Source organism: Piliocolobus tephrosceles, chromosome 9 (assembly GCF_002776525.5).
Source record: "Piliocolobus tephrosceles isolate RC106 chromosome 9, ASM277652v3, whole genome shotgun sequence".
In the NCBI taxonomy this organism is placed as follows: Eukaryota; Metazoa; Chordata; class Mammalia; order Primates; family Cercopithecidae; genus Piliocolobus; species Piliocolobus tephrosceles.
This window is the reverse complement of record NC_045442.1, coordinates 9370311-9398006: the sequence shown is the minus strand read 5'-3', so window position 1 is coordinate 9398006 and position 27696 is coordinate 9370311. Positions and strand designations below refer to the sequence as shown.

Here is a 27696-nt window from a genome sequence, read left to right as displayed (position 1 = left end):
CAATGAACAGCCAATTGCTAACCAATGCCAATTCTCTAGACCAATGAGAGTTCCTAATAAATAAGTTTTGGAATCACACCTTCTCCTGATCTTTTTTTCTTTATAAATATTCTCCAGAGCACTCCCCAAGGCAAACTGATGATGTATCCTGGGCTGTAGTTCTCAAGCTTGGCCCAAATGACAGAGGATTTTTCTTGGCCCCTTTGCCGGGCATGCAGTAGGAGGCACCCCATCTACTGGGCCTGCCAGGCCACGTCTGGCTTGCACTCCGGTACAGATCCCACAGCAGCTGCTACTGCATGCTCAGGCCCTGGTGGGAGGGGGTGTGTGAATGTGTAGTGTGGGGTCCAGCCAGCCATTCCAAATGGTGGCACAGGGGCAGGCTCCATGCAGGGTTTGTAGCTGGACCAGGTGTGTCACCCCAAGGGGAATGCAGTGGTTCCCAGGCAGGGGTGCCCATGACCCCAAAGGCCCCAAAGGGTGTTACAATGTGCTCATTAGCTCTTTTAGTCCCACCATCCACAGCCCAACAGACAGTGACATGTTAGCAGCTCCTTCAGCCCCTTGCCCCATTCCAGCCCACAGCTCTGGGGCCAGCTCAGCCCCATTACTACTTCCCATCACGTGAGGCAGCTGCCCTCCGCCAGTGGAGGGCAGAGGGCCACAGTGTTACAGCCTTATGAGTACCCATGTTCAGTGAGTCTGGAGTTCTTGTCCCACACTGAAGAGGAATGAGGTCACACTGGCAATGGAGGGGTGGTGAGGGCAGAGAATTTTAATAAGCGACAAAACAGCTCTCAGCAGAGAGGAGATGGGAAGGTGGTCTCCTCCAGTGTGGCTAAGTCTGAGGTTTTTATAGGCACAGGATGGGGGAGAGGCAGGCCATAGGTAGTATCAGAAAAGGCAACATTCGGCCGGGCGCAGTGGCTCAAGCCTGTAATCCCAGCACTTTGGGAGGCCGAGACGGGCGGATCACGAGGTCAGGAGATCGAGACCATCCTGGCTAACACGGTGAAACCCCGTCTCTACTAAAAAAATACAAAAAAAACTAGCTGGGCGATGTGGCGGGCGCCTGTAGTCCCAGTTACTCGGGAGGCTGAAGCAGGAGAATGGCGTAAACCCGGGAGGCGGAGCTTGCAGTGAGCTGAGATCCGGCCACTGCACTCCAGCCTGGGCGACAGAGCGAGACTCCGCCTCAAAAAAAAAAAAAAAAGAAAAAAGAAAAGGCAACATTCAATTGGTCAAAAAGCATTATTCAGAAAGAACCCATCGGAAAAGGGTGGGCAAATAGGAACAGAAGTTCTCACTCTGAGTCACAGGTTACATCCGGAACCAACAGTCCAGTCTTTCAGACTTCAGGCTGCTCTTGGCTTGAAGGTGGGGTTTCATTGGGGACCCACCCCTATAGGCCTAGGCATTTTGTCTGCCTCCTGCTATCACAAATAACTCTGATTAATTTTGCCTCAGCTTCTTCCTTTAACTTGACATCCCCTTTGTGATACAGCCAGCCTATCAGCTCTATACCATCTCTTCCTTATCTAGACGTCACCCTTACCTGAAAGATTCCTTCTCCAGAAGCTTCCTCTCTCCCAAACTCCTCCAGCTGTGTGTGTTGGGGGTGGGGAGGGGGAGCTAGCAACTCATTTATTGATCTGCAACTCTGTGCCAGGTCCTCCACCAGGAGCATGAACTACTCCATCTTTTTTAATCCTCCTAACTCCCCTGAAAGGTAGATAGCATCCCACTTCCTCACAGCTAAGGAAAGGGAGTCTCTAACCACAGCAAGAGCTTTGATGTTCCCAAATCCAAAGCCTGTGTCTGACTCTCCCCGCCTCCCACTTCACCACCCTCCACTTCATCCCCAGGGCACTAAGTGCAGTCAGCTGGTTCCTGCCCGCCTGTTCACCACTGGACATAGGCCCTGAGGCCCTACAACCAGTGTGTACTGCATGAGTAAGCCCTAAACCATCAACCAGAAAGGACTGCTTCTTTTTTGAGATGGAGTTGCACTCTTGTTGCCCAGGCTGGACCGCAATGGCATGATCTCAGATCACCACAACCTCCGTCTCCTGGGTTCAAGTGATTCTCCTGCCTCAGCCTCCCAAGTAGCTGGGATTACAGGAATGCACCACCATGCCCGGCTGATTTTTTGTATTTTTAGTACAGACAGGGTTCCTCCATGTTGGTCAGACTGGTCTCGAACTCCTGACCTCAGGTGATTCGCCCACCTCAGCCTCCCAAAGTGCTGGGGTTACAGGCTGAGCCACCACGCCCAGCCTAGGATTTTCTAACAAGGTCATGCCCCGCCCCTGCTTCAACCCCCTCCTTCAATGACCCCACTGCTCACCAAATTAAGCCAAAATGACCCAAGCCCCTCATCATTAGCCACCCTCTCCACAACTCCCTGTGCTTTGCTCCCTCTGGGTCCTCTCTGACTTTTAAAGCCTTCAAAGAATTTAGCAGGAAGATAGTTTTGTTAAAAATCACCTGGCCCTAAGGTCATCTCTGATGAGAATAGCTGAATGCAAATTAAACTGGCTCCTGATAATAATAGTATGCCAAGGCAACCTGCAAATGTGGACTTTCCAGTACACACAGAGACTGAATTAGAATCTGCATCTTAAGGCTGGGCACTGTGGCTCACACCTATAATCCCAGCACTTTGGGAGACCAAGGCAGGTGGACCACTTGAGCTCAGGAGTTCAAGACCACCCTAGGAAACACGGCAAAACCCTGTCTCTACCAAAAATACAAAAAATTAGCCAAATCTGCTGACACACGGCCACGGTCCCAGCTAGTAAAGAGGTTGAAGTGAGAGAATCGCTTGAGCCTGAGAGGTGGAAGATGCAGTGAGCTGAGATCATACCACTTCACTCCAACCTAGGTGGCAATGAGTCTCCAAAAACAAAATCTCCATCTTAATAAGATTCCTAAGACTGGTTCTCAACCTTGAATCCCCTAGAGACCTTGCCTGGCCTGGGTGCCACCCCAGCTGTAATTGGCATGAGGCCGCCTCACCCATTTAAACATAGTCATCAGTGACGGAACACTACCCTGACAGAGTACCAAAGCCCCGGCTCTCATACTGCTAAGAGGTAACTTTAGAACCTGGGGGAGGGAGGGAGGAATGTGACACCATTAACTTGAGAAGTTTTTTCTCTTTGAAAAGCAAGTCACTTCTAGGCATTTACTCCGTAGAAACACTGTGCACTTTCGCACCATCGTGAAATGATATGAAGTGGTCACAAGCTTTATTCAAGTCAAATGGTCCCCTGATATGAGATGAAATTACAGTATACCCACATATGATGAAATGCTAGTTATCTGAGAATGAGACACAGAAAAACAACCAAAATACTCTGTTCAGGTAAAAAAAAAAAAAAAAAAAATACAAAAAAAAAAAAAAGGATAACTTTAAAAAAATGATATTAGTATATACACAGGGAACACGCTGTTTTGAAAGGGAAGTATAAGAGACCTATCTTTTAGATGTGTTCTTTTTATAACTTCTGGTTTTCTGTAGATCAGTTGAAATGCTCTTAGAAAACACATGGAATAGGCCGGGCACAGGGGCTCATGCCTGTAAACCCAGCACTTTAGGAGGCCGAGGCAGGTGGATCACCTGAGGTCAAGAGTTCGAGACCAGCCTGACCAACATGGTGAAACCCTGTCTGTACTAAAAATACAAAGATCAGCCGGGTGTGGTGGCGCAGGCCTATTGTCCCAGCTACTCGGGAAGCTGAGGCACAAGAATCGCTTGAACCTGGGAGGCGGAGGTTGCAGTGAGCTGAGATCGCACCATTGTACTCCAGCCTAGGTGACAGAGCAAGACTCTATCCCCAAAAAAAAAAGAAGAAAAAGAGAACACATGGAATAAAGAAGAGTCTCAAAAAGGTTAAAAACGTAACTGATAATACTGCAGTAATAGTACAGTGACATGGGGAATAAAGAAATCTTGTATCTGAAGAACGTGAGCCCCTTTAAACTATCAGGCCCAGGTCAGGCATGGTGGCTGACACCAGCACTTTGGGAGGCCGAGTCGGGGGGGATCACCTGAGGCCGCCAGGAGTTCAAGACCAGCCTGGTCAACTTAATGAAACCCCATCTTATTATAAAAATACTAAAATTAGCCGGGTGTGGTGGTACACACCTGTAATCCCAGCTATTCAGGAGGCCGAGACAGGAGAATCATGTGAGCCCAGGAGGTGGAGGCTGCAGTGAGCTAAGATCACACCACTGCACTGCAGCCTGGGTGACAGAGAGAGAGAGACTCCGTCTCAAAAAATAAATAAATAAATAAAAACTAAATTATGAGGCCCAGAGAAGCGTTAGAATGAAACTATAGTCAGGTCACTCTCTCCCAAGCTAAATAATTACCTCTTGAAACCAAGTATCTATCAAATGCCATACACCCTACAGTTCAACAGCATACAGCCAATCACTAACCAAGGTTAGTTCTGTAAACCAGTGAGAATTCCTGACAAACAACTTTTGTAATCACCCCTTCACCTTGTGTCAGTAGAGGGCATAAGAGCAGCTGATCTATCCTTTTTTCTTTAAAAAATGTTCTCTGGAGAACTCTCCAGGGCAACCTGGAAGTGTGTCCTGAGCTGCAGTCCCCAGCCTTGGCCCACCTAAACATTCTGTATTAATTTTGCCTCAGCTTCTTCTTTTTAAGGTTAATACTCATCACAAAACAGACATCTGAAATATAAGCTTTATTTTAAATTTAAAGAAATATTGAAAATAAACATTTTTTACAAATTATAATCAAGCACTCAAAACAATTTAGGAATGTTAAACACTAATTCTTAATTCAAAATAATGACATCCACAGAATACAATCCTGGTGTTGGCCAATATGAAGTTTACTTAATTGTTAGTATTTTATATACACTTAACCATTAATCCTTCCTAAAATTCAATAACAATGATTTCATTTTATAAGGTGAAGCCTTTTATGTAATACCCCAGAGATAACTTTTTCAAATATAAAACACTTATACCAGTGAAGAAATTATAAAAACAGATATAAATTATACTGAAGAACTTGATTTAGAGGTTGTCTGTATATAGATGTATTTCACTTAGAAAGTACACATGCACATCAAAACACTTTCACTGAATATATATGCCATTACATTCTCTTAGTTACGTTACAAAGCAAATGGCAGGGTCAGAAACGTTGTTCTATTATGTATCAACTGAAAAAAACATATATTCAAAAAAAAAGTTTTTGAAGACTCATGGGAGTGGACTGTGCTCGCATTAAGAACAAAGCTTTTACAAGACCACCTGTCTCCAGCTGGCTCCCAGGGACCACAGAAAACAGCTGGCTACCCTCAGAAAGACAAGATGGTCTTGTTAATAATTTCAATGGACTCTCGAAGCTCATCCTCCTTGATCACCAGCGGAGGTGCAAACCTGATGATGTCACCATGGGTTGGCTTGGCCAGAAGTCCATTATCTCGAAGTCGTAGACATACCTTCCAAGCATCACAATCTAAAGAAAAATAGTAAAACATACATGCTCAAAGATAAATGTTTACACATTCCTTGCCATATGTATGGGCAAAGTGCAGTCTGGCAAAACAAAATTCCCAGAACTTGCTCAAATAAGGAAAGCTTGGGCTGGGAGTGGTGGCTTACACCTGTAATCCCAGCACTTTGGGAGGCCGGGGCAGGCAGATCACAAGGTCAAGAGATCAAGACCATCCTGGCCAACATGATGAAACCCCGTCTCTATTAAAAAGACAAAAATTAGCTGGGTGTCATGGCGCACACCTGTAGTCTCAGCTACTCGGGAGACTGAGGCAGGAGAATCGCTTGAACCCAGGAGGTGGAGGTTGCAGTGAGCACAGATCGCGCCACTGCACTCCAGCCTGGTGACAGAGCAAGACACCATCTTAAAAAAAATTTTTAAAAATTAAAAAGGAAGGGAAGCTTGGAGTTGCAAGCTTGGTTTGTTTTTACTCCTAAAAATGAAGTAACTTTTCACTTTTCAGCAAGCACATAACTTGGTTTGAATGATATGATTAGATATATCATAGTGTTTCATAAATGAAAAAGATCAGGCCAAAAAAAAAGACAAACAAAAGTGCTAAGGCTGCTGTATTAATCACACAAGGAACTAATGCAAAAGAACTTGGGTATAGGCTGGGCATGGTGGCTCACAACTGTAATCCCAGCACTTTGGAAGGCTGATGTGGGCAGATCACGAGGTCAAGAGATCGAGACCATCCTGGCCAACATGGTGAAACCCCGCCTCTACTAAAAATACAAAAATTAGCTGGGCGTGGTGGCACACGCCTATAGTCCCAGCTACTCAGGAGGCTGAGGCAGGAGAATCGCTTCAACCCAGGAGTGGAGGTCACAGTGAGCCAAGATCACGCCACTGTACTCCAGCCTGGCGAGACACTCGAGCCCCACAGAGCGAGACTCTGTCTCGAAAAATAAATAAATAAAATAAATAAATAAAATTTTAAAAAAGAAAAAAAGGAACTTGGATGTGATACAGATGATTAACTAACATACAATAGGCAATACTCAAAACCCAGTGAACACTACACATTCTGAAAGGGGACTCGCTTCCTGAGCTCAAGATTCTATGGCAACGATTCTCAACCTGGCTACACATCAGAATCGCCTTAAAGGCTATTGCTAATGCCCGTGCCCCACCCCAGATGCGTCAAATCAGAATCCCTGGGGTAAGGCCAGGCTTTGACTCATTTTTTTAAAAAGCTCCCCAGGTGATTCTAAAGTGCAGCCAAGGTTGGGAGGTTGGAATAGTTGCTTTAAAAGGAAGAGTTATCACAAGAAAATCCAGCAAGGAACACTTAAGGGTTACAAAGGATGTACTAAAACACCCAATTAAGTGACAGCCAGCATTACTTTTATTATTGATACCATCACTGTCACTCATGTCATTATTACTGCTGCTCCTATAACCTCTACTGACACAAAGCATGAAAGTGAGGGAGGGAAGGATAGCAAAGAGGACATTTTCTAGTCCAGTCTCACCAACAAAAAAAACTTGAACTCTCTAAATACTGCCTGACTAACTTAAGGCAGAAAAGCAAATGTCTTAAAGGAACAAGAGTCAAATTGGTTAAATATGCCTTCATTTAGAAAAGAGCTATATTTTTTATACTCTTAATGTAATTATAAATCAGACAATAATCTATCTAAAAGGCTTGGTCATTATGTCAGTCAACAGTTTCAAACAGAACCAACAACCAATTAAAATCCCAAGTGTGGCTGGGCACGGTAGCTCATGCCTGTCATCTCAGCACTTTGGGAAGCCAAGGCGGGCAGATCACGAGGTGAGGAGATCGAGACCACACTGACCAACATGGTGAAACCCCGCCTCTACTAAAAATACAAAAACTACCTGGGCATGATGTCATGTGCCTATAATACCAGCTACTTGGGAGGCTGAGGCAGGAGAATCGCTTGAACCAGGGCACTGGAGGTTGCAGTAAGCCGAGATGGCACCATTACACTCCAGCCTGGCGACAGAGCAAGACTCCATCTTAAAAAAAAAACAAAACCAAAAAACAAGTGTAGCTGGGCATGGTGGCTCACGCCTATAATCCCAGCACTTTGGGAGGCCAAGGCAAGCGGATCACAAGGTCAGGAGTTCGAGATCAGCCTGGCCAATATGGTGAAACCCCGTCTCTATTAAAAATACAAAAATTAGCCAGGCGTGGTGACATGCATCTGTAATCAATCCCAGCTACTCAAGAGGCTGAGGCAGAGGACTGCTTGAACCCAGGAGGCAGAGGCTGCAGTGAGCCAAGATCGCACCACTGCACTCCAGCCTGGAAGACAGAGCAAGACTCCATCTCGAAAAATAAATTAATTAATTAATTAAATTAAATACCAAGTGTATTTTAGGTCTTTCTAAAAAAATTATCTTGAGTAAATGTTTTATCTCCATACCTTTGGTTTCTTTAATAACAATAGCGTTTAACAATCCTTTTCCTCTTACGGCAGTTACAACATCAGAAGGTAGCTTCATGAGTTCATTTCTCAAGATAATGCCCAATTTTTCTGCATTTTCAGCAAGGTTTTCTTCTTTTAAAACCTACGTTTAAAAAAATTATATAAATGTTAAGACTGTCCTTTTTTTGTTGTTCTTCGGATGACAACGGGGACTGTAAGCACAGGAAACACATGACTAAAGACCAGAGGAACTTAACTTTCGTTGCTATTTTTCAAAGCCTATATTAATTTCTAATTAAACATACACTAGCTCAGAGCCTTGCCTTTGTCACAAATCTATTGCCAATCATTCATGGCAAAATAAGTATTAAAGTTTATTTAATCCAACTCACATACTGTCATTAATTGAATACGTCAATGGAGGAAATGTAATTCTTAAACTGCAATTGTTTCTTCCCCTCCACAAAGATCTATCCTCAGAGATTACATAATAATTGCATGCCTTCAGCAGGCACTTAAAAAAATCACTCCGAAAACATTATAAATCCACACTTAAAAGAAGACTTGCTTGCTAAGCAAAAAGACGGGGCTGGTAGGTGGGTCACAGTTGAGAGTTCTGTGAGGGCCAGCCAGGGCCGAAGAACCCAAAGCACCAGGTGACTGAACTCAGGAAGCCCACGGAGGATATCCAGTCCACTAGGCCAAGTTTAAATTACTTTTTGAGAATATCTTGTTCCTAAAATTTTTCCTCTGTACTTCATGTTTTCTAATATCTGGCATTCTTATTGAATGTCTTATTATACCAGTGGGCCCAAATTAAAAATCACTTCGACATTGCTTTAAAGAATAGACACTGTGTGGCTGTATCAGTTTTTACCTCAAGGGCTGCGATGGCCACTCGGCAGCCTAGTGGATTGCCACCGTATGTGGATCCATGCTCCCCTGGTTTAATGGTCAGCATTATGTCATCATCACATAGCACTGCCGACACCTGAAAGACGGTCAATTCACCATGTCATTTCTCAGCACAAAGCATTCTACTAAGCATTCTTATCCCCAGAGTCTTGCTGTCACCCAGGTTGGAGTGCAGTGGCGTGATCTCAGCTCACTGCAGTCTCTGCCTCCCGGACTCAAGCAATTCTCCTGCCTCAGCCTCCCAAGTAGCTGGGATTACAGGCGCCCACCACCACACCACACACGCAATTTTTTTTTTTTTTTTTTTTTGTAGTTTTAGTAGAGATGTGGTTTCACCAAGTTGGCCAGGCTGGTCTCGAACTCATGACCTCAGGTGATCTGTCTGCCTCAGCCTCCCAAAGTGCTGGGATTCCAGGCGTGAGCCACCGCACCCGGCCAAGAAGCTGATACTTAATGACTTCAACAAGAGTTTACATCAGCCAGCCTAAAACTACTGGCAACAAACTAAGTCATACCCTAAAACATTACAGATACTTCAGGTACAAATGGCACAAAACAATATACTTTTGCAACTAAAAGAGAAAAGCTATTTCTGCAATGATGTAATTTCACAATTCCTTCCAATGTCGAGATGAAATGCTTTGTTTAAATGCTTAAAAAACAAAGCTGAGCAATTCTTTTTAGCGAAAGTTTTGTCTATTCAGCAAAACCATCTATACTTCAGAGACCTCTGATGCAGTAAAAATTACTGGCTCTGAAAGGCAAACCCAAGACATGAACTACAACAAACATTAATTTTTTCAGTCTCTATGTTCACCAGTCATGGTTTTAAACAATGAGTAATATGCCATGCTTCTGAACACTGGAAAAAAGGACAGGAGTCTACAGGAGTCCTTTGAGGGTAAATTGTTTCCACCCAAATCCAATGTCATAGCAAATTCCAAGGCACACTCAATTCTTCAGGCAATAAGTAAGTGGGTCACACACTGGTACCTTAAATGTTTTTATTACAGATATTCCAAGTGGCCTACAGCACACTTGGTAAAATCAAACCATCTGAAAGGCATTATTGTCACAATCAGCTGATGTATAAATACTTTAGGGGTATATTTTACAAGAGTAGGAAATGGAAAGAGGGGGGACATGAAACTTACAGGGTATAAGCCCCCAGAAAGGGCCTTTCCAAGGAGGACTATATCAGGTCTGACATTTTCATAATCAACAGCCAGCCATCTACCAGTTCTGGCCAATCCTGTCTGTATTTCATCAGCAATAAACAGAACCTATTGGGGAAAAAAACTTAACTCCATTAGTGATCATTTTCATTTCCACAGGGAAAATAGCCATCTTTATTTCACTGTCCCCCTACCAACAATAAATGTGTAATTCTGATGTGCCCTCGGATTTGTAAAACTGTTTTAACTACACACACAATTTCAAGACTATTCTATGAGAATCTTGTAGACTCACCAACTATTTCCTTTGTCAGGCCCCTATCTCCCTAGAGGCCCATTCTGCCCTGCTCTACATAGTGAAAAGGTGCTGATGCAAAGCTGAGGGTTTTGTATGGCTTTTCTGGACATAACTACCCTCTGGGAACAAATTTATTTGTTTATTCCACAAACATTTAATATGTGACAAGAACTCTCAAATGGTAAACAAAATACACTACCATCAGCCCTGGGAGAAAGGAGGAGAGAATACAACAAAGGGCTTGGGGGGGCTCACAGTGAAAGGCTCTTAGAGCAGCAAGGAAGGAAACGCTGTTAAGGCCAAATCTGCAGCTCTGCACAGGGCCCAGGACAAGGCCAGAGACAGGAAAAAGTCGTTTCTAAGCACTAGAAAGTACTTAAGCTCTTAGAATGCCATCGCCCTCTAGTGGAAAGTAATTTAAGGGCAGGAGCCCATTCAGTCTTATCACAAACAGCAAACGTGACAACCTGGTGCCTGGTGCAGAGCTCTCGCACTCCCATCAGGTAACCTGGATCTGGAACAACAACACCTGCTTCACCCTGAATTGGTTCTACCATGAACGCAGCCACATTTGGATCCTGAAGAGCACGCTACAAAAGAAATAGGAATAGGTTTTAATAATCTTCTTTCTACCACACTTGCAAATCTGAAAGCATACACCACACATATTTTCTATGAAGTATGCAAAACAAGTTTTTGCACTAACATAAATTCTGACTTCACAAGAATTTGAAGTGGAAGACTTCAAATTCACTGCCATTCAATTATCAGAAGCTCCAAATACTTCACCTTTAAGTTACACTAGCCTACATTTCCTTTTTTGCCTCATTCTGTTGCCCAGGCTGGAGTATAGCGGCACTAACAGGGCCCACTAAAGTCTCAAACTCCTGGGCTCAAGGTGAACCTCCTGCCTCAGCCTCCCAAGTAGCTGCACACCATGCCCAGCTAATTTATTTATTTTGGCTTTTTTTTTTTTTTTTTTTGGAGATGGAGTCTCACTCTGTCACCCAAGCTGAAGTACAGCGGCACAATCTTGGCTTACTGCAGCCTCTGTGTCCTGGGTTCCAGCAATTCTTCTGCCTCAGCCTCCCAAGTAGCTGGGAGTACAGGCACGCACCACCACACCTGGCTAATTTTTTTTGCATTTTTAGTAAAGACAGGGTTTCACCATGTTGGCCAGACTGGTCTCAACTCCTGACCTCAAGCAATCTGCCTGCCTTGGCCTCCCAAAGTGCTGGGATTACAGGCGTGAGCCACCGTGCCTGACCTTGATTTTTAAATTTTTTTGTGGAGACAGGCTCTCCCTATGCTGCCCAGGCTGGTCTTGAACTCCTAAACACAAGTGCTCCTCCAGCCCTGGCCTCCCAAAGCACTAGGATTACAGGCATGTACCACCATGCCCAGCCTGTTTACTAATATATAAATGTAGTGGCCGGGCGCGGTGGCTCAAGCCTGTAATCCCAGCACTTTGGGAGGCCGAGACGGGCGGATCACGAGGTCAGGAGATCGAGACCATCCTGGCTAACACGGTGAAACCCCGTCTCTACTAAAAATACAAAAAAAAAAACTAGCCGGGCGAGGTGGCGGGCGCCTGTAGTCCCAGCTACCCCGGAGGCTGAGGTAGGAGAATGGCGTAAACCTGGGAGGCGGAGCTTGCAGTGAGCTGAGATCCGGCCACTGCACTCCAGCCCGGGCAACAGAGCAAGACTCCGTCTCAAAAAAAAAAAAAATAAATGTAGTATAAATTAAATCTGGCTGGGCACAGCGGTTCATGCCTGTCACCCCAGCACCTTGGGAGGCCAAGGTAGGCGGATTACTTGAAGTCAAGTGTTCGAGACCAGCCTGGCCAACAGGGTGAAACCATGTCTCTAAAGCAAATAGAAAAGTGAGTTGGGTGTGGTGGTGTGTACCTGTGGTCCCAGATACTTGGGAGGCTGAGGCAGGAGGATTACTTGAACGCAGGAGGCGCAGTTTGCAGTGAGACGAGATTGTGCCACTGCACTTCAGCCTGGGCGATAGAGTGAGACACTGTCTCAAAAAAAGAAATTAATCACTTAAATTAAATCTAAAGTAAATAGCTTTTTAAAGCCAACTTAAGGCTTTCTTTAAAAGTCTTCCACTTCATAATTTTTAAAAAGCTAGCTAAAAACAGAAATTTTACCTAGCAAGTAAGCAGGTATACCCGAGTTAATTGTTATGAAGGACACACATCTAAAGTAGCTGGCGGGCTGTACAGAGTAGATCACAGAACTCAGCTTTCTCTGTGTTGGGAACTAATTGCTCGCTACTGAGAATAAGTCTGAAATCGTGGCCTAACTTAAGTGAGATAAATTTGCATTACTGTCATATAATGTATTTTGAATTCATATATTCAACAGCTTTAATTTCTATTCACAATGAGCTAAGCACCATGACGCTAGTGAAATACCTCCAGTGCAGGCAGATCATTATAGGGAATGATGTCAAATCCCGGCATAAATGGTCCAAAACCATCGTAACTGGTCGCGTCTGTGGAACTGGAGATAGCAGACAACGTCCTACCCCAAAAGTTTCCATCTAGAAAGGAGAAACAAACAGCGATTATTTCAAAGAAACCCAAAATTCAATAAGCACTATCCCCACAAAACACCACAAGAAGTTTGACTCAAAAAATAAATCAAGGGCTTGCTTTAGTGCACCTTCAGTGGGCTTTCAATTGTTAAAACAAAGTCTGATATTAAACACCATGGCTCCTATGACACAATACCACTAGGTCTGGCCTTGTAATTCCTATTTTGGTCTTTTCTCTCTGCTGAGCCTCTTGACTGGAATATATAGCCCCTGAAGATAGATATCTTACTTTTCTTTCAATAATCCCCAACCCAGTAACAAGCCCTAACAATTGAGGTAATTGAGGTCTTCAATGCATGTTTTCTAGAGAAGGTGCATTTACGATACTGATATGAGAAAGAGAATATCCTTCACAGACAATTAGCAGTTTTCCTTTCAAAACTCCAATACTGCAGGCTAACAACACAATGCATTTCCAATTTCATTTGGAGAAAAGATCTTCAAGCAATCCAAACACATTTCCATTTTGCCTTCCTTGATATTATAATCCTTTATGATGCTCAATGACAGAGGTTTCCCTTTCTTCTGGAACATTTTTTATCCATTAATAAAGGTGACTGAGGATCTACTATGTGAGGCATTGTTTTAGATGTTGGGGAATAGGCCGGGCATAGTGGCTCACGTATGTAATCCCTGCACTTTGGGAGGCCGAGGCGGGCAGATTACCTGAGGTCAGGAGTTCAAGACCAGCCTGGCCAACATGGTGAAACCCCATCTCTACTAAATATACAAAAATTAGCCAGGCACAGTGGTGCACACCTGTAGTCCCAGCTACTCAGGAGGCTAAGACATGAGAATCGCTTGAACCCAGGAAGCAGAGGTTGCTGTGAGCCGAGATCACATCACTGCACTCCAACCTGGGTAATAGAGCAAGACTCTGTCTCAAAAAATAAAAATAATAATAATAATAATAAAGATGTTGGGGAAGCCAGGTGCGATGGCTCACGCCTATAATCCCAGCACTTTGGGAGGCCGAGGCAGGCGGATCACCTGAGGTCAGGAGTTCAAGACCAGCCTGGCTAACATGGCAAAACTCTGTCTCTACTAAAAATACAAAAATTAGCTGGGCGTGGTAGTGGGCATCTGTAATCCCAGCTACTCAGGAGGGAAAAGGCAGGAGAATCGCTTGAACCCTGGAGGCGGAGGTTACAGTCAGCCAAGATTGCGCATTGCACTCCAGACTGCAGACTAGGTGACAAGAGTGAAACTCCATCTCAAAAAAAAAAAAAAAAAAAAAGGGGTTGGGAAATAGATCAGGATCACAACTGGCAAGATTTCTGTCCTCAGGGAGCTTCCTTTCTAGTAGGGAAAAAACACCTAACATAAACCAGTAAAGCAAGTGAGCTGGATAGTTTCAGAGAGGGTTAAATTCAAGAAGGAAAGACACCATGTAAAATAACAGAGAGGTTGGGAGTTTGTGATATCATGAATCTTTTTATCTTCTTACCATCTCTGCCAGCAGCAACTCAATTAATCAGTGCTGGATTATAGTATTTTGGCTTCATCTTGTTTCTAATTACTATTCTTGCAAAGCGTCTTTCACCAGCATCCCCTACCTACAAGTAATCTCTTCTTTTACTTGTCCACAAACAATAGCACATTGATTTTGACTAGGTTTGTTTAAGAAGAAATGCACTGATTAGACCATAAGCCTATTTTCTTTCCCCTGCCTAGCCTCAGGAACCTCATCCTCGGTCACTTACCCTGCAGGTATAAGGGACTTACAGTCAGGGACAGTATTCCTCTGTCTCTCCACCCCACTGACTCACCAGCTTCTTTCAATACTCAGGTGAAAACATCTTTGCACCCTTTGCTATTAAGAAAGAGACTAGACACAGTCTATAAGAATGAAAGTCACCAGAAACACCATTTTTGTTTGCAAGAGACAATTATGTTGTCCTACGATGAAAGCACAAGATTTTTAAATGGCAAGTTAAAGAGTTTTGCAAAGATTTCTTCTTTGGGAATACCAATCTGTCCCCTCAAATACCAATTACCTCTGGCCTTCAGTTGAACTCTGGATTCTATAACGTTATGGGGTTTATCATTTAACTGCATGTGTTCACACGGCAGAATATTTAATGATTTCAATGATCACAAGAATGAACTTTGACCATTATAGCGACACATCTATACATACCTGTTTTTTAAAAAATAAAGCTTAAAAAACAAGTGAACATCATATAAAGAATCCAACAGTCAAACTACATCTACTCAATTAATTACTAGTCTCCCTAACCAAAATTCACGTTATTCCTTTCAACCAGTCCCAGAAGCCTAACAAGGGCAACTCCAAGCCTCCTCTTTCCAACAGCTTCTAAGAGGAACATGGCATAACAGCACCTCCAATATCAAGATTCAAACCACAGTCTACATAAGCCATGGCCCCACACTAACTTCACCCAACCCCAGCACCCAACACAAACCCTCCACCAGTAAGACTATCTAATTAACTGGATAACTGCTATAAAGAAAATCTGACCAGGCAAATGAAAGGAATAGTGAGTTCAGAAAGAAAAACCCATACATGAAGAAATAATCTCCAAGAAGAGGAAATCCCTCATTAATTGTTATGAAACATTCAGCAAATACGTACCATGTACTAGGCAAAACATATTACAAGTATTTCATCAGTAAATTAAAACAATAAATTATATATATGTTTTTTATATATAAAATATATAAATATGTGTGTGTATATACATATATATATATTTTTTTTCTTTTTAATAGAGACAGGGTCTCCCTATGTTGCCCAGAAGGCTGGTCTTGAACTCCTGGGCTCAAGGAATCCTCCCGTCTTGGCCTCCCAAAGTGCTAGGATTACAGACATGAGCCACCACACCTGTCCACAGTAAATTATATTGTATGTTTCAATCACAGAAGTTAATATTTAATTTCACATACCTGCAAAAACAATCTTTGCTTTGTATTTCTGAATGCCCTTCACGGTATAGCCCCACCTACGAGCTAGTTTACAGGCAGTCTCTCCAGCCTCCACTCCTATCAGGAGAGAAAAATGTTCGGATTTTTTAAAATGTTAAACTATCAAAAAATAAAAAAGTTATTTTTGAGGGTATTTAACAAAAAAAAGGAAATGTTTTACCTGTATTCATAGGAAGAACTTTGTGGTAGTTGAAAAGTTTAGTAATATACTCTTCATATTCACCAAGTACGTTATTATAGAAAGCTCTAGATGTTAAGGTCAATTTGTCCACTTGACTCTTCAGAGCATTCACAATCTTGGGGTGACAATGTCCTTGGCTGACAGCACTGTAAGAACTCAGGAAGTCAAAATATTTTCTGCCTTCTACATCCCATAAGTAAATACCTAAATACATAAGGAAAATTATTTTAGACAATTACTATGTGGCATGAAGTCCAAAGATTAAGAGTGCTAGCAAGCCCGCTGAATGCCTACATATGAACCTCTATTTATATATTTGTAGTTTTATATATATATATAGTTAGAGTTATATGTAGTTATATATATATATATGTAGTATTTATATATTTGTAGTTAAAGCTTGTTTTAGCTCAGGCATAATAAACTTTGATTTGTAAGGAATTATTAAGAATTGTATTTTGTCTGCCCAGCTTCAAAATACACATTTAACAAAAATAACACAAAAAGGTTATAAACTCTGGAGTAAAACCTTTACCTAATTCTACGATTTAGGACCCAAAATTAGAATTTGAGAGAAGTTAGGCCAGGAGCCATGGCTCACGCCTGTCATCCTAGCACTTTGGGAGACCAAGGCAGGGACTGCTTGAGCCCAGGAGTTCCAGATCAGCCTGGACAACAGAGCAAAACCCCTGACTCTACAGAAAAATGCCGGGCATGGGTATGGTCCCAGTTACAGAGACTGAGGTGGGAGGATTGCTTGAGCCTGGGAGGTAGAGGATCCAGTGAGTTGAGATTGTGCCACTGCACTCCAGCCTGGGCACCAGAGCAAGATCCTGCCTATAAATAAAATAAAATAAAAAAATAAAATTTTAAAATAAGAAAGCAGAAGTTATACATGACAGACAAAAATTATGAGAAATAGTCTATAATAACCCTTAGGATGGGGAAAAAAAAATTGTAAACCATGTGTCTGATAAGATCTAACTTCCAGAACTCTTACAACTCAATTTCAAAAGGACAAACAACCCAATTTAAGAAATGAGGAAAGACTTGAATAGCTGTTTCTTCAAAGAAGATATACAAATGGCTAAGAAACACATGAAAAGATGTTCAACGTCACTAATCATTAGGAAAATGCAAGTTAAAACCACAATGAGATACCATCTCACACTCCCTGAGATGGTTATAATTAAAAAAACAAGTTTTGACAGGATCTGAAGAAATTGGCACTCTCATACATTGCTAGTGGGAAAGTAAAACAATGTTGCCGTGTCATGTAATATGAAACAGATTTTCCATAGTTCAAAAGAAGATACGTCTATAATACTGGCACCAAATAAAATACAGGCAAATGACAAAAATGTGTGATACTCTTATATTGTCATTTTCTGGTACAAAGCTAAGTAATAAATTTTGGTTTTATTTGGTTAAGGCTGTTATTTATTCCAAATTGTAGATTAAATCACTATTTGGCAACTATCACAGTAATCATTTACTCAGGCAAGAATCATTAGTGGATGCTAAAATTGTGCATAAAAGTTCATGAGTAACTGGATATTTACAGAGTTTTACACTCTGTCCCCACAAGATACTTAACACAAAGGGAAAGAAGACCAAGAAAACCAAGAAGAATTGAGGAACTGTTCTGGCTTAAAGAAGACTAAACATGACAACTGAATGCAACTCATCGGAGGTTTTTCTTTTGTTATAAAAGAGAACAAACAACATCTGGATTAGGTCTCCAGACTCACGGTGCTGTACCAGTGTTAAGTTCTTGATTTTTACAATTACTCTATGGCTATAAAAGAGAAAGTCAGCTGGGCACAGTGGCTCACACCTGCAATCCCAGCACTGTGGGAGGCTGAGGCAGTAGGATCACTTGAGACCAGGAGTTCAAGATCCCCCTGGGCAACATGGCAAAATCTAATCTCTAAAAAAAATAAGCCAGGCATGGTGGGGCACACCTGTGGTCCCAGATACTAGGGAAGCTGAGGTGAGAAAATCACCTGAAGCCAGGAGTTCCAGGCTACAGTGAGCCATGATCGCACCACTGTACTCCAGCCTGGGCAACAGAATGAGACCCTATCTCAAAAAGTCATTGTGTTTTAGGAAAGACACACTAAGTATCTATGGGTAAAGAAATGTCATGTGGCAGGGAGTGGTGGCTCACGCCTATGATCCCAGCACTTTGGGAGGCTGAGGCGGGTAGATCACCTGAGGTCAGGAGTTCAAGACCAGCCTGGCCAACATGATGAAATCCTGTCTCTACTAAAAATACAAAAATTAGCTGGTGTGGGCCTGTATAGTCCCAGCTACTCGGGAGGCTGAGGCAGGAGAATCACTTGAACCCGAGAGGCAGAGGTTGCAGTGTGCCGAAATCACGCCATTGCACTCCAGCCTGAGCAACAAGAGTGAAACTTCTTATCAAAAAAAAAAAAAAGAGACGTCATGTATGGCCAGGCATGGTGGTTCACACCTGTAATCCCAGCACTATGGGAGGCCGAAGCGAGTGGATCACCTGAAGTCACAAGAGTTGGAGAGCAGCCTGCCTAACATGGTGAAACCCCATCTCTATTAAAAACACAAAAATCAGCCAGGTGTGGTGGCACGTGCCTGTAATCCCAGCTACTTGGAGGCTGAGGTGTGATAATCGCTTGAACCCATGAGGCAGAATTTGCAGTGAGCCGAGATTGTGCCACTGCACTCCAGCCTGGGCGACAAAGCGACGCTCCATCTCAAAAAAAAAAAAAAGGGAGAGTCATGTCTGCAACTTCCTCTCAAAACAGGTCAGAAAACAATGTACAATATGCAGGCGTGGGAGGGGAGAAAAGAAGGGAGTGAACACTCTAAGACCAAAGCAGTAAAAAGTTAGCACTTGGAAAATCTGGGAGAAGAGTAAAAGAAAAATGTTAGTACTACTTGTTACAACGTTTCTTAAGTCTAAAATTACACCAAAATAAAAGTTAAAAGAAAAGAATGACAGCAATATGACCGTACTTTCCTTATTTCTCTTGCATTCCCTCTTGGTAAGGTCCACATGACAAAGACAATGGTTCCTCTTTGAAGCCTCCATAGCACCTAACACAGCAGCACTAGACACTCAATAAATGAATTAACTGGCCGGGTGCAGTGGCTAACCCCTGTAATCCCAGCACTTTGGGAGGCCAAGGTGGGAGGATCAGAGTCAGGAGTTCAAGACTAGCCTGGCCAACACGGTGAAAACCCATCTCTCCTAAAAATACAAAAATTAGCCGGGTGTGGTGGCGCATGCCTATAGTCTCAGCTACTCAGGAGGCTGAGGCAGGAGAATCGCTTGAACCTGGGAGGCGGAGGTTTCAGTGAGCCCAGATTGTGCCACTGTACTCCAGACTGGGTGACAGAGTGAGATTCCATCTCAAAAAAAAAACAAAACCAAAAAACAAGAATTAACTGTGTCTGCAATATATACATTAAACACATCTAGAAAAATATATATTGAGAAAATATGGAAGCAATTTTTTTTTTATAAAAGGTTTCAAGAAAAGGGAAGAGACGGATTAATTTGAAACGTACCTTTTCCTCTCTCCACGGCTACAGGTAAAGGATGGTAGTTGTGTGCACCATACTTATATTCCCTTTCAAAAATGTCTTCAGAGGTTGGAGGGCCTTGGACTGTTTTTTTAGTTGCAACAGATGTAGCAGAAGCCACTGAAGAATGAACTCCGCGACTAAGTACAGCAAACCTCTGCAAATGTGCTAGTTTGGAAAACATTGTGTCCTTCAAGCAGAAAAACCAGATCTGTCCAAAGAAAAGAGAATGCATTAAGAGTGAGAATCCTTAGCTTATGCCTATAATCTTAGCACTTTGGGAAGCTGAGGCCAGAGGATCACATGAGCCCCGGAATCTGAGACCAGCCTGGGCAACACAGCAACACTCCATTGCTACAAAAAATTGAAAAATTAGCTGGGTGTAGTGGTGTGCACCTGTAGTTCCAGCTACTTGGGAGTCTGAGGTGGGAGGATTGCTTGAGCTTGGAAGTTGAGGCTGCAGTGAGCTGAGACTGTGCCACTGTACTCCAACCCGAGAAACAGAGTAAGGCCTGGTCTCAAGAATAAAAAAAAAATAGCCAGGCACAGTAGCTCACATCTGTAATTCCAGCACCTCGGGAGGCCAAAACGGGAGCACTGCTTGAGCCAAGGAGTTAAAGACCAGCCTGGGCAACACAGTCTCTATAAAAGAAAAAAAAAGAGTGAGAATCTTAGGCAGGTGTGATGGTTTGTGCCTGTAGCCCCCAGCTGCTCAGGAAGCTGAAGCAGAAGGATCACTCGAGCCCAAGAGTTTGAGGCCAGCCTGGGCAACAGAGTGATACCCTGTCAATCAATCAATCAACCAATCAGTAAGAGTAAGACTCTTTCCAGAGCTAATGAACTGTGTGTTGACTGAATACCTACTAAACACTAAGTATTTGTTAAGCACCTACCACAGTTCAATACCATCAGGCACGATGCTATGAGACAGCTACAACCATAGGGCAGAGACCAGAGGCAGGGAGACCGAATCAGAGAAGACTGCCAGAGACTAGAAATGGGGCAGGAGACAGCAGGACTGACAACTCGTTTGTCCTTGTATATGGAGAGTGAAGCAATTAAGGTAGAATTTGGTTTCTACCAAAATAAAAGGGACCATTCTAAAATAAAAACAACAGGTGTGGAGAGGAAAAAGTTGACTTCTGGGGTATGGGAATTGCTTAACACCAAAGATCTAAACTACAAAAAGTCAAATCTCTTTTTTTTTTTTTTTTTTTTTCGAGGGTGGGGAGGACAGGGTCTCGCTCTGTCATCCAGGCTGGAGTGCAGTGGTACGATTACGGTTCACTGCAGCTTCAATCTCCCTGGCTCAAGCAATTACCCGACCTCAGCCTCTCTAGTAGCTGGGACTACAGGCAGGCACCACCACATCCAGCTAATTTTTGTATTTTCCATAGAGATGGGGGTCTTGCCATGTTTCCCAGACTGGTCTTAAATTCCTGGGCTCAAGGAATCCGCCCACCACAACCTCCCAAAGTTTTTGAATTAAAGGTGTGAGCCACTGTGCCCAGCCTAAAATCTTTTACTTAGCCACAAATATCTAAAACTTCTGTAGGTCAAATTTATCACAAATAAAGGTGAAAGGCAAAAAGACTAGGAAAAGAATGCTAACTTATAATAGCTTTAAAGTATTCACAGTAAGTTGAATTAGACCAAACACATACATACATACATAAATACACACATACACACACACACACACACACACACACATATATATGAGATTCCCAAACAAAACAATCTATTCTGCTAGGATGGTTGTTTCTACAAAACTTATCCTCAAAAAACTGTAGCATAAAAGCTATTGTTGGCCGGGCGCGGTGGCTCAAGCCTGTAATCCCAGCACTTTGGGAGGCCGAGACGGGTGGATCACGAGGTCAGGAGTTCGAGACCATCCTGGCTAACACGGTGAAACCCCATCTCTACTAAAAATACAAAAAACTAGCCGGGCGAGGTGGCGGGCGCCTGTAGTCCCAGCTACTCAGGAGGCTGAGGCAGGAGAATGGCGTAAACCCGGGAGGCGGAGCTTGCAGTGAGCTGAGATCCGGCCACTGCACTCCAGCCTGGGCGACAGAGCGAGACTCCGTCTCAAAAAAAAAAAAAAAAAAAAAAGCTATTGTTGGCCGGGTGCAGTGGCTCATGCCTATAATCCCAGCACATTGGGAGGTCGAAGCAGGCGGATCACCTGAAGTCGGGAGTTTGAGACCAGCCTGACCAACATGGAGAAACCCCATCTCTACTGAAAATAAAAAATTAGCCAGGCGTGGTGGTGCATGCCTGTAATCCCAGCTACTCAGGAGACTGAGGCAGGAGGATCGCTTGAACCCGGGAGGCCAAGGCTGCAGTGAGCCAAGATTGCACCATTGCACTCCAGCCTGAGCAACAAGAGTGAAACTCTGTCTCAAAAAAAAAAAAAAAAGCTATTGTTAGCAAAAGGTAACTGAGAACTACAGAGTGTCAAACTACAAACTACAATCTGTTACTTGTATGAGCCTAAAGTCTAAACATCACTGAGCAGAGTTTACCCTGCTGCCCCATCACATAAGGCAGAGTCAGGGCTACTCTCCCAGTCATCCCCAGTCCTAAAACCAGCCCCTCCACAAGGCTTCACACACCTCTTGGTACCCAATTTACCATTAAGCATCCTGATAAGCCATGAAGTAAAAATAAACTATGAAAAAAACTAACAATTAACAGGAAATTAGAGCATGTGCATAGGAATCACTTCTGGAAGGGAAAAAAAAAAAAGCTTAAAGATAAATTCATGATTAGGAGAAAGTTGCCAAAAACTAGGCATACTTATTCTATCTATACTTACTTTCTAAAAGACTAGTTAATTCATGTTTCAACAGAAGTCTACCAATGACAAGTCAAACCATGTATAATCTCACAGCACTCTTGATTTGAGCTGCCAAATTAGCAAAACATAATACTTGGAGTTTGGCTTACTTCCCTTTAAACTTGGCACTACCTAGTAAATCCAGCATGTTCAGGAATTTGCAATTACTAAACAAAATCCAGCACTCCGGTTTGCCAAAGACTCACCGACTATTTTTTCTTCCCACAGTTCAGACCAGAATACAGATTTTTAACCCACGATCCAGGGACAGTCTGCAGAGAGTCCAAAATCTCCTGAAATAAAATGCAGAATTATATGCAGACTCATATTTTTCCAAGTAGAAGGTCCATAACTTTCATCAGACTTTATCTCAAAGGGGTGGGTACCAACAATCAAAAAAAAAGTGATGTAAGAATCATCAAACTGGAGGTAGCTGCTAGCAAAAATGTCTAATCGTACCATATACAGAACTTCCCCAAAATACTACTGCGAAGTCTAAAATACTCATGTATGATTTCTTTCTCGGGCTCTTTATGCTTTACTCAGTATGAATTAATTGTTTGATCAACTAAAAAATTAGAACATTAATTTTTGCCTATCAAATGAGCAGTAAAACCCTCCGGCAATACTTAGTGGTGCTCTAAACTGTAACAACTTTCTAGGGCCAGGCACGGTGGCTCACGCCTATTATCCCAGCACTTTGGGAGGCCAAGGCAGATCACTTGAGCCCAGGAGTTAAAGACCATGGGGAGACCCTGTCTCTATAAAAAATACGAAAATTAGCCAGGTGTGGCGGCGTGTACCTGTAATACCAAGTACTCAGGAGACTAAGGTGGAAAGATCTCTTGAGCCTTGAGTTCTGGGCTGCAGTGAGCCACGATCTATGCCAGCAGCACTCCAGCCTAGGCAATAAAGTGAGACTGTGTCTCAAAATATATATATATATATCTTGAGATTATCTAAATTCAACATTCTTATTTTATATAAAAGTTATCTGCACAGCTAATTTCCAACAGAAATGAAATGAAAAATTCATTTATCTGTCAAGTTTAGGCAGTTTTATTAAAGAATAACTGGTGACAAAATAATAACATTCAAAACATTACTAATACTCATTCTCCAGGTTTTTGCTTCTTTTCACTTACAGATGGAGTCTCAGCTATGTTGCCCAAGTTGGCCTCAAACTCAAGGGATCTTTCTGCCTCAGCCTCAGGAGGAGGTGGGACCACAGGCGCACACCACTGGGTCAGCTATTCTTCAGGGTTTTAAGATGAAGTCTGGATATTTAATTCCACTGGGAAAGGTCAGAAACTGGATGCACCATGACGTATCAAAATCCTGTAAATGCATTTCTATTAAAGAACCTTCCGTGTTCAAGTTACTGTGCTTGGCACTGTATGAGAAATCTTATGGCAGAATTAAGATGGACTTAAAAATAGCCAACATCAATAATATCCTCTTCCCCAAAGGTTTCAAAACCAGGAGAATCAAGTGGAAAATACAGAGTTTGGAGACCGGGATTTTAAATTCTGTCTGTGGTTCTTAAGAGTAACTCTGGGTGATGTTGTCAATCTTTCTGAGCTTCAATTTTCCCATTTGTAACATGAGGTTGAAGCGTTACTGAGGATTAAATGTGTTAATGTTATTGTGCCAAATCCAGCACAAAATGGCCACTCAGTTCCCTTTTGCCCTTAAAACTGGCCAGTTTCTGAAATATCAGAATTAACAGTGCCATGATTTCTTTTTAAAACTGTTTAAAAAGACACACACACACACTATTTTTCAGTTGATAAAAAATTAGAAAACACAGACAAGAAAATTACCTGCAATTTTACACCTGCATGATAACCACTAATATTTGGTTATTTTTTCTATGCATAATTAGCACCCACATTAGCTTTTTTTCACCCTTCCCTATAGAAGTTACTATTTAAGTCCCTCCTAAAGACTCCCCAGGACTGTGCAGACTTGTAACGGGTCCTATCACTTCAGGCCACTTGTTTTTATGCCTGTAAGTCTATACTCTAAGCTCCTTTAAAAAACAGTAAAATTCACTTTGCATTCCTAGAACCTAGCCCAGGTTGGGCATCCTGTGGGCCTTTGTCAAATAAATGAGGTCAGTCTTACTTAGGACTCCTGAGGGAGTCAAGGTAGCAAGTGATCAAGACTATGGGATCACCTATCCCTGACCAAGTTGAGTCTAACTCTAAGAGGGAGTGTTCACTGTCTGACCTCTTCTAGAATAACTCATCTCTTCATCAAGAGTTTACTTCATTAGATCTAATGGCCTTTAAAGGTCAAAATAATGTGTTCCAGGTTGCTATCATGCATCTACCTGAGGCCCATACTCAGGTCACGGAAATGAGAACAAATTGCTCTTGGCAAGCTAGAATTCTAACACTGAAGGTTTCATCCACATAATTAACAGAGTCCTTCAGGCTACCATTACTCTCTCCATCTAGCCCATCCATCTATATTAGAACATACCTACAGGAGAATTTCCACAAAAGGCTGCATTTTGAAGTTAATTTAGCCTATACTCTTAAAAACTATTTTCTTACTCTAAAAGAATAGTCAGTGTAAAGTCATCAGAAAGCCACTTAAAGTATTCAACTTGAGGAGTAAATTTGTTCTTGCTATTTTGACAAATATTTACTTTTCCTGAGGTAACCATTCACAAACACAGGCCTTTAAAAAAAAAAAAAAAAAGTTCTACCAACAGAAGTCTCTTTTACGTAATCAGTATTCTGGCTAAAATTCAAGTCAAGTGCATCATTGGCAAACAACTAGTTTTACTACTCAGAAAGGATTGGGGTCAACTACAGCACATCCTCCACACACATCCAAATTCGGTGCTTTCATCGCTATTTGCCAATGTTTGAGATTTGACTAGTCCTCAAGAACTCACTACAGGGCATAAAATATGCACACAAATAACTGTAATAAAGGCAAGCTATGGGGATAATACAAATTAAGACAGTTGCTTTGAAGGAAAAAAATGTCTTTTAAAAATGTTTACTATTTAAAGTTATACTGGGTTTTTCTTTGGGAGGGGGGATGCAAAACTAATCTTAAACACCATGAAAAACTGTAAACCCAAAACTATAAGCTTTTTTTTTTTTTTTTTTTTTTTTTTGAGACGGAGTCTGACGCCCAGGCTGGAGTGCAGTGGCATGATCTCAACTCCCTGCAAGCTCTGCCTCCCGGATTCAAGCAATTCTGCCTCAGTCTCCGGAGTAGCTGGGATTACAGGCGCCCGCCACGATGTCTGGCTAATTTTTGTATTTTTAGTAGAGATGGGGTTTCACCATGTTGGCCAGGCTGGTCTCAAACTCCTGGCCTCAGGTGATCCGCCTGCCTGGGCCTCCCAAAGTACTGGGATTACACAGGTGTGAGCCACCGTGCCTGGCCAAAAATAAGCTTTTTAATTTAACTCTTGTTTTTATGAAAAGATTCATCTAAAGACAGAACCAGGATACTCTAATGAAAGGAGTCTATTGTTATTTCACATGGATAGAGTGATGGATTACAATCTAAAGAACAGTTCCGGGTTAACTGAAAGAACTAGCTTATCCACAGAAACCCTTTCAATCGCAGACGAAGAAATTTAGAATTTAGAAACTGAACATTAGTCATTTCTTAAGGTAAAGCCACTTCATTCCGAAGTCACTCTCTTTTCCCCCTTATCACCGTAATTTATCTAAGAGGTAAAACTGAACACCAAAAAGGTAAGATGTAGAGTGACAAAAGGAGACGGTGGGTCACAGGGCGAGTGCCCAGGTGACTTCAGGGCTCAGTCCTCTCGCCAGCAAAGGGCGGACAATGACTCCTCCCGTCCGGCCAGGGAAGGCGACCGAGGAAAGGCACCGGTCAGGCCCATTTATTGATGCTCAGCAGGATTTGCAAAAAGCCCTCAAAGGGAGGTTTTCATGCTGAAAATCCTGTTGCCCCATCCCCCACCATCTAATTAACCTGCACATTACTGTAACAAAGGTTCTGCTTCCGCAATTTTCTTTATTTCGACAGAAGCTGGAGAAAAAAAATCACAGGCTGGAAGAGGGGAGCGATGGCCAGGCCGATCTGCAGGGCGCAGAAGCAGGCCAGGAGGACCCAGCCCTCCAAGGCTGCATCAGCGCCCCCGCCGCGTGACCAGGGCCACCTGTTTACTGCACAGCTCCCCCGTCCCTAGAACGCAGCCTCCCCGCTGACCCTAGGAACCGAGAGTGTCCAAAGGCCTCCTCCCCGGAACTCCGGGGCGCCTCGGGGTCTCCGGGCCGGGTAAGCCGAGTCCTGGCCTCCACAGGCCGCGAGCGCAGGGGGCGGCGGCTCCGCCTGGTCTGGCAGGCGGAGCTGCCACATCCTCAGCCTCTCCTGCCTCCCGCACCCCCACCCGCCCGCCCGCCAGTCGGCCGCTCTGAGATGGAACCAGTACTCAGGCCTGCAAGCCGCGGGGCGCCACGCCCCTGCCACCTGAAGGTGCGCGCCTGCCGGCGACTCCAGGGCGCCTGGGTCCGAGCCGCCCGCAGAGTAAACCGGCCGCGGAAGCGGCCCTCGTTCCCCGGCCGAGGCCCAGGGCGCCCCCTCAGCCAGCATCCCCAGAACCCCGGCCGTGGCCACTCCGAACCCGCCCGCCTGCCCCGCCGCCGTCAGGGAACCCCGGCCAGGGCCCAAGCTAGAGCCCCAAGACTGCGGCGCCCGGGCGGTACCTGACGGTGCCTGAGTACAAGCCGGGACACGCGGCGTCTACGAAGCGCAGCTGCGACGCCAGCGCGTCACTGCAACTTAAAGGCTGATTCCGTCCCGCCCCCAAGTCGCCCTCGCCGTTCATTGGCTGGGGCGGAGGGCAGGGCACCAATCGCGTGGGCCCCGTCCTCCGCCCCGCCCGCGGGCCGCGCATCAGGGATCTTTGCTCCTCCCACGGGTTCGATCTGCGCTCGCGCCTCCTGAGCCCGAAGGCCTGTCTCTGAGCTCAGGCCCCTCGGTCGCCTCCTCTGGCGGGACGAGAAGGGTCATTGTCCGCTCTTGCTGACTAGAAGACTGAGGCCCGAAAAGGAAAAGTCTGTTGGGCCCCCTGCGCGGGCAGGGTGTGGCTGGAGGCCGAGAGACGTGAGGCTGGACCGCCCGCCCTGTGCTCCCGGAGGGAGGGACCGGCCCAGCTCTGCCCCAGCCACAGCTGCAGGAGCCCCATCCCCTTGAACCCTGATGCGCCGCGCAGCTTAGT

General features: G+C 43.8%; 1 protein-coding gene across 2 annotated transcripts; it reads right to left on the bottom strand.

Annotated features, from left to right (window-relative positions):
• Positions 1-4699: 4699 nt before the first annotated feature.
• Positions 4700-27251, bottom strand: OAT (ornithine aminotransferase). 2 transcript variants are annotated; one of them, XM_023224290.2, is made up of 12 exons: positions 27182-27247; positions 23621-23813; positions 22682-22768; positions 19622-19847; positions 16049-16273; positions 15850-15945; positions 12761-12888; positions 10800-10922; positions 10014-10142; positions 8822-8935; positions 7942-8086; positions 4700-5503 (listed from the first exon to the last, which is right to left on the bottom strand). In XM_023224290.2, the coding sequence occupies exons 4-12, from the start codon at positions 19818-19820 to the stop codon at positions 5343-5345; spliced, it is 1320 nt and encodes a 439-aa protein (XP_023080058.1). In that variant the 5' UTR covers positions 19821-19847; positions 22682-22768; positions 23621-23813; positions 27182-27247; the 3' UTR covers positions 4700-5342. The 2 variants fall into 2 exon arrangements, with proteins under 2 accessions (XP_023080058.1, XP_023080057.1); XM_023224289.3 differs by lacking the exon at positions 23621-23813 and having other exon boundaries at positions 27182-27251.
• Between the last annotated feature and the right edge of the window lie 445 nt (positions 27252-27696).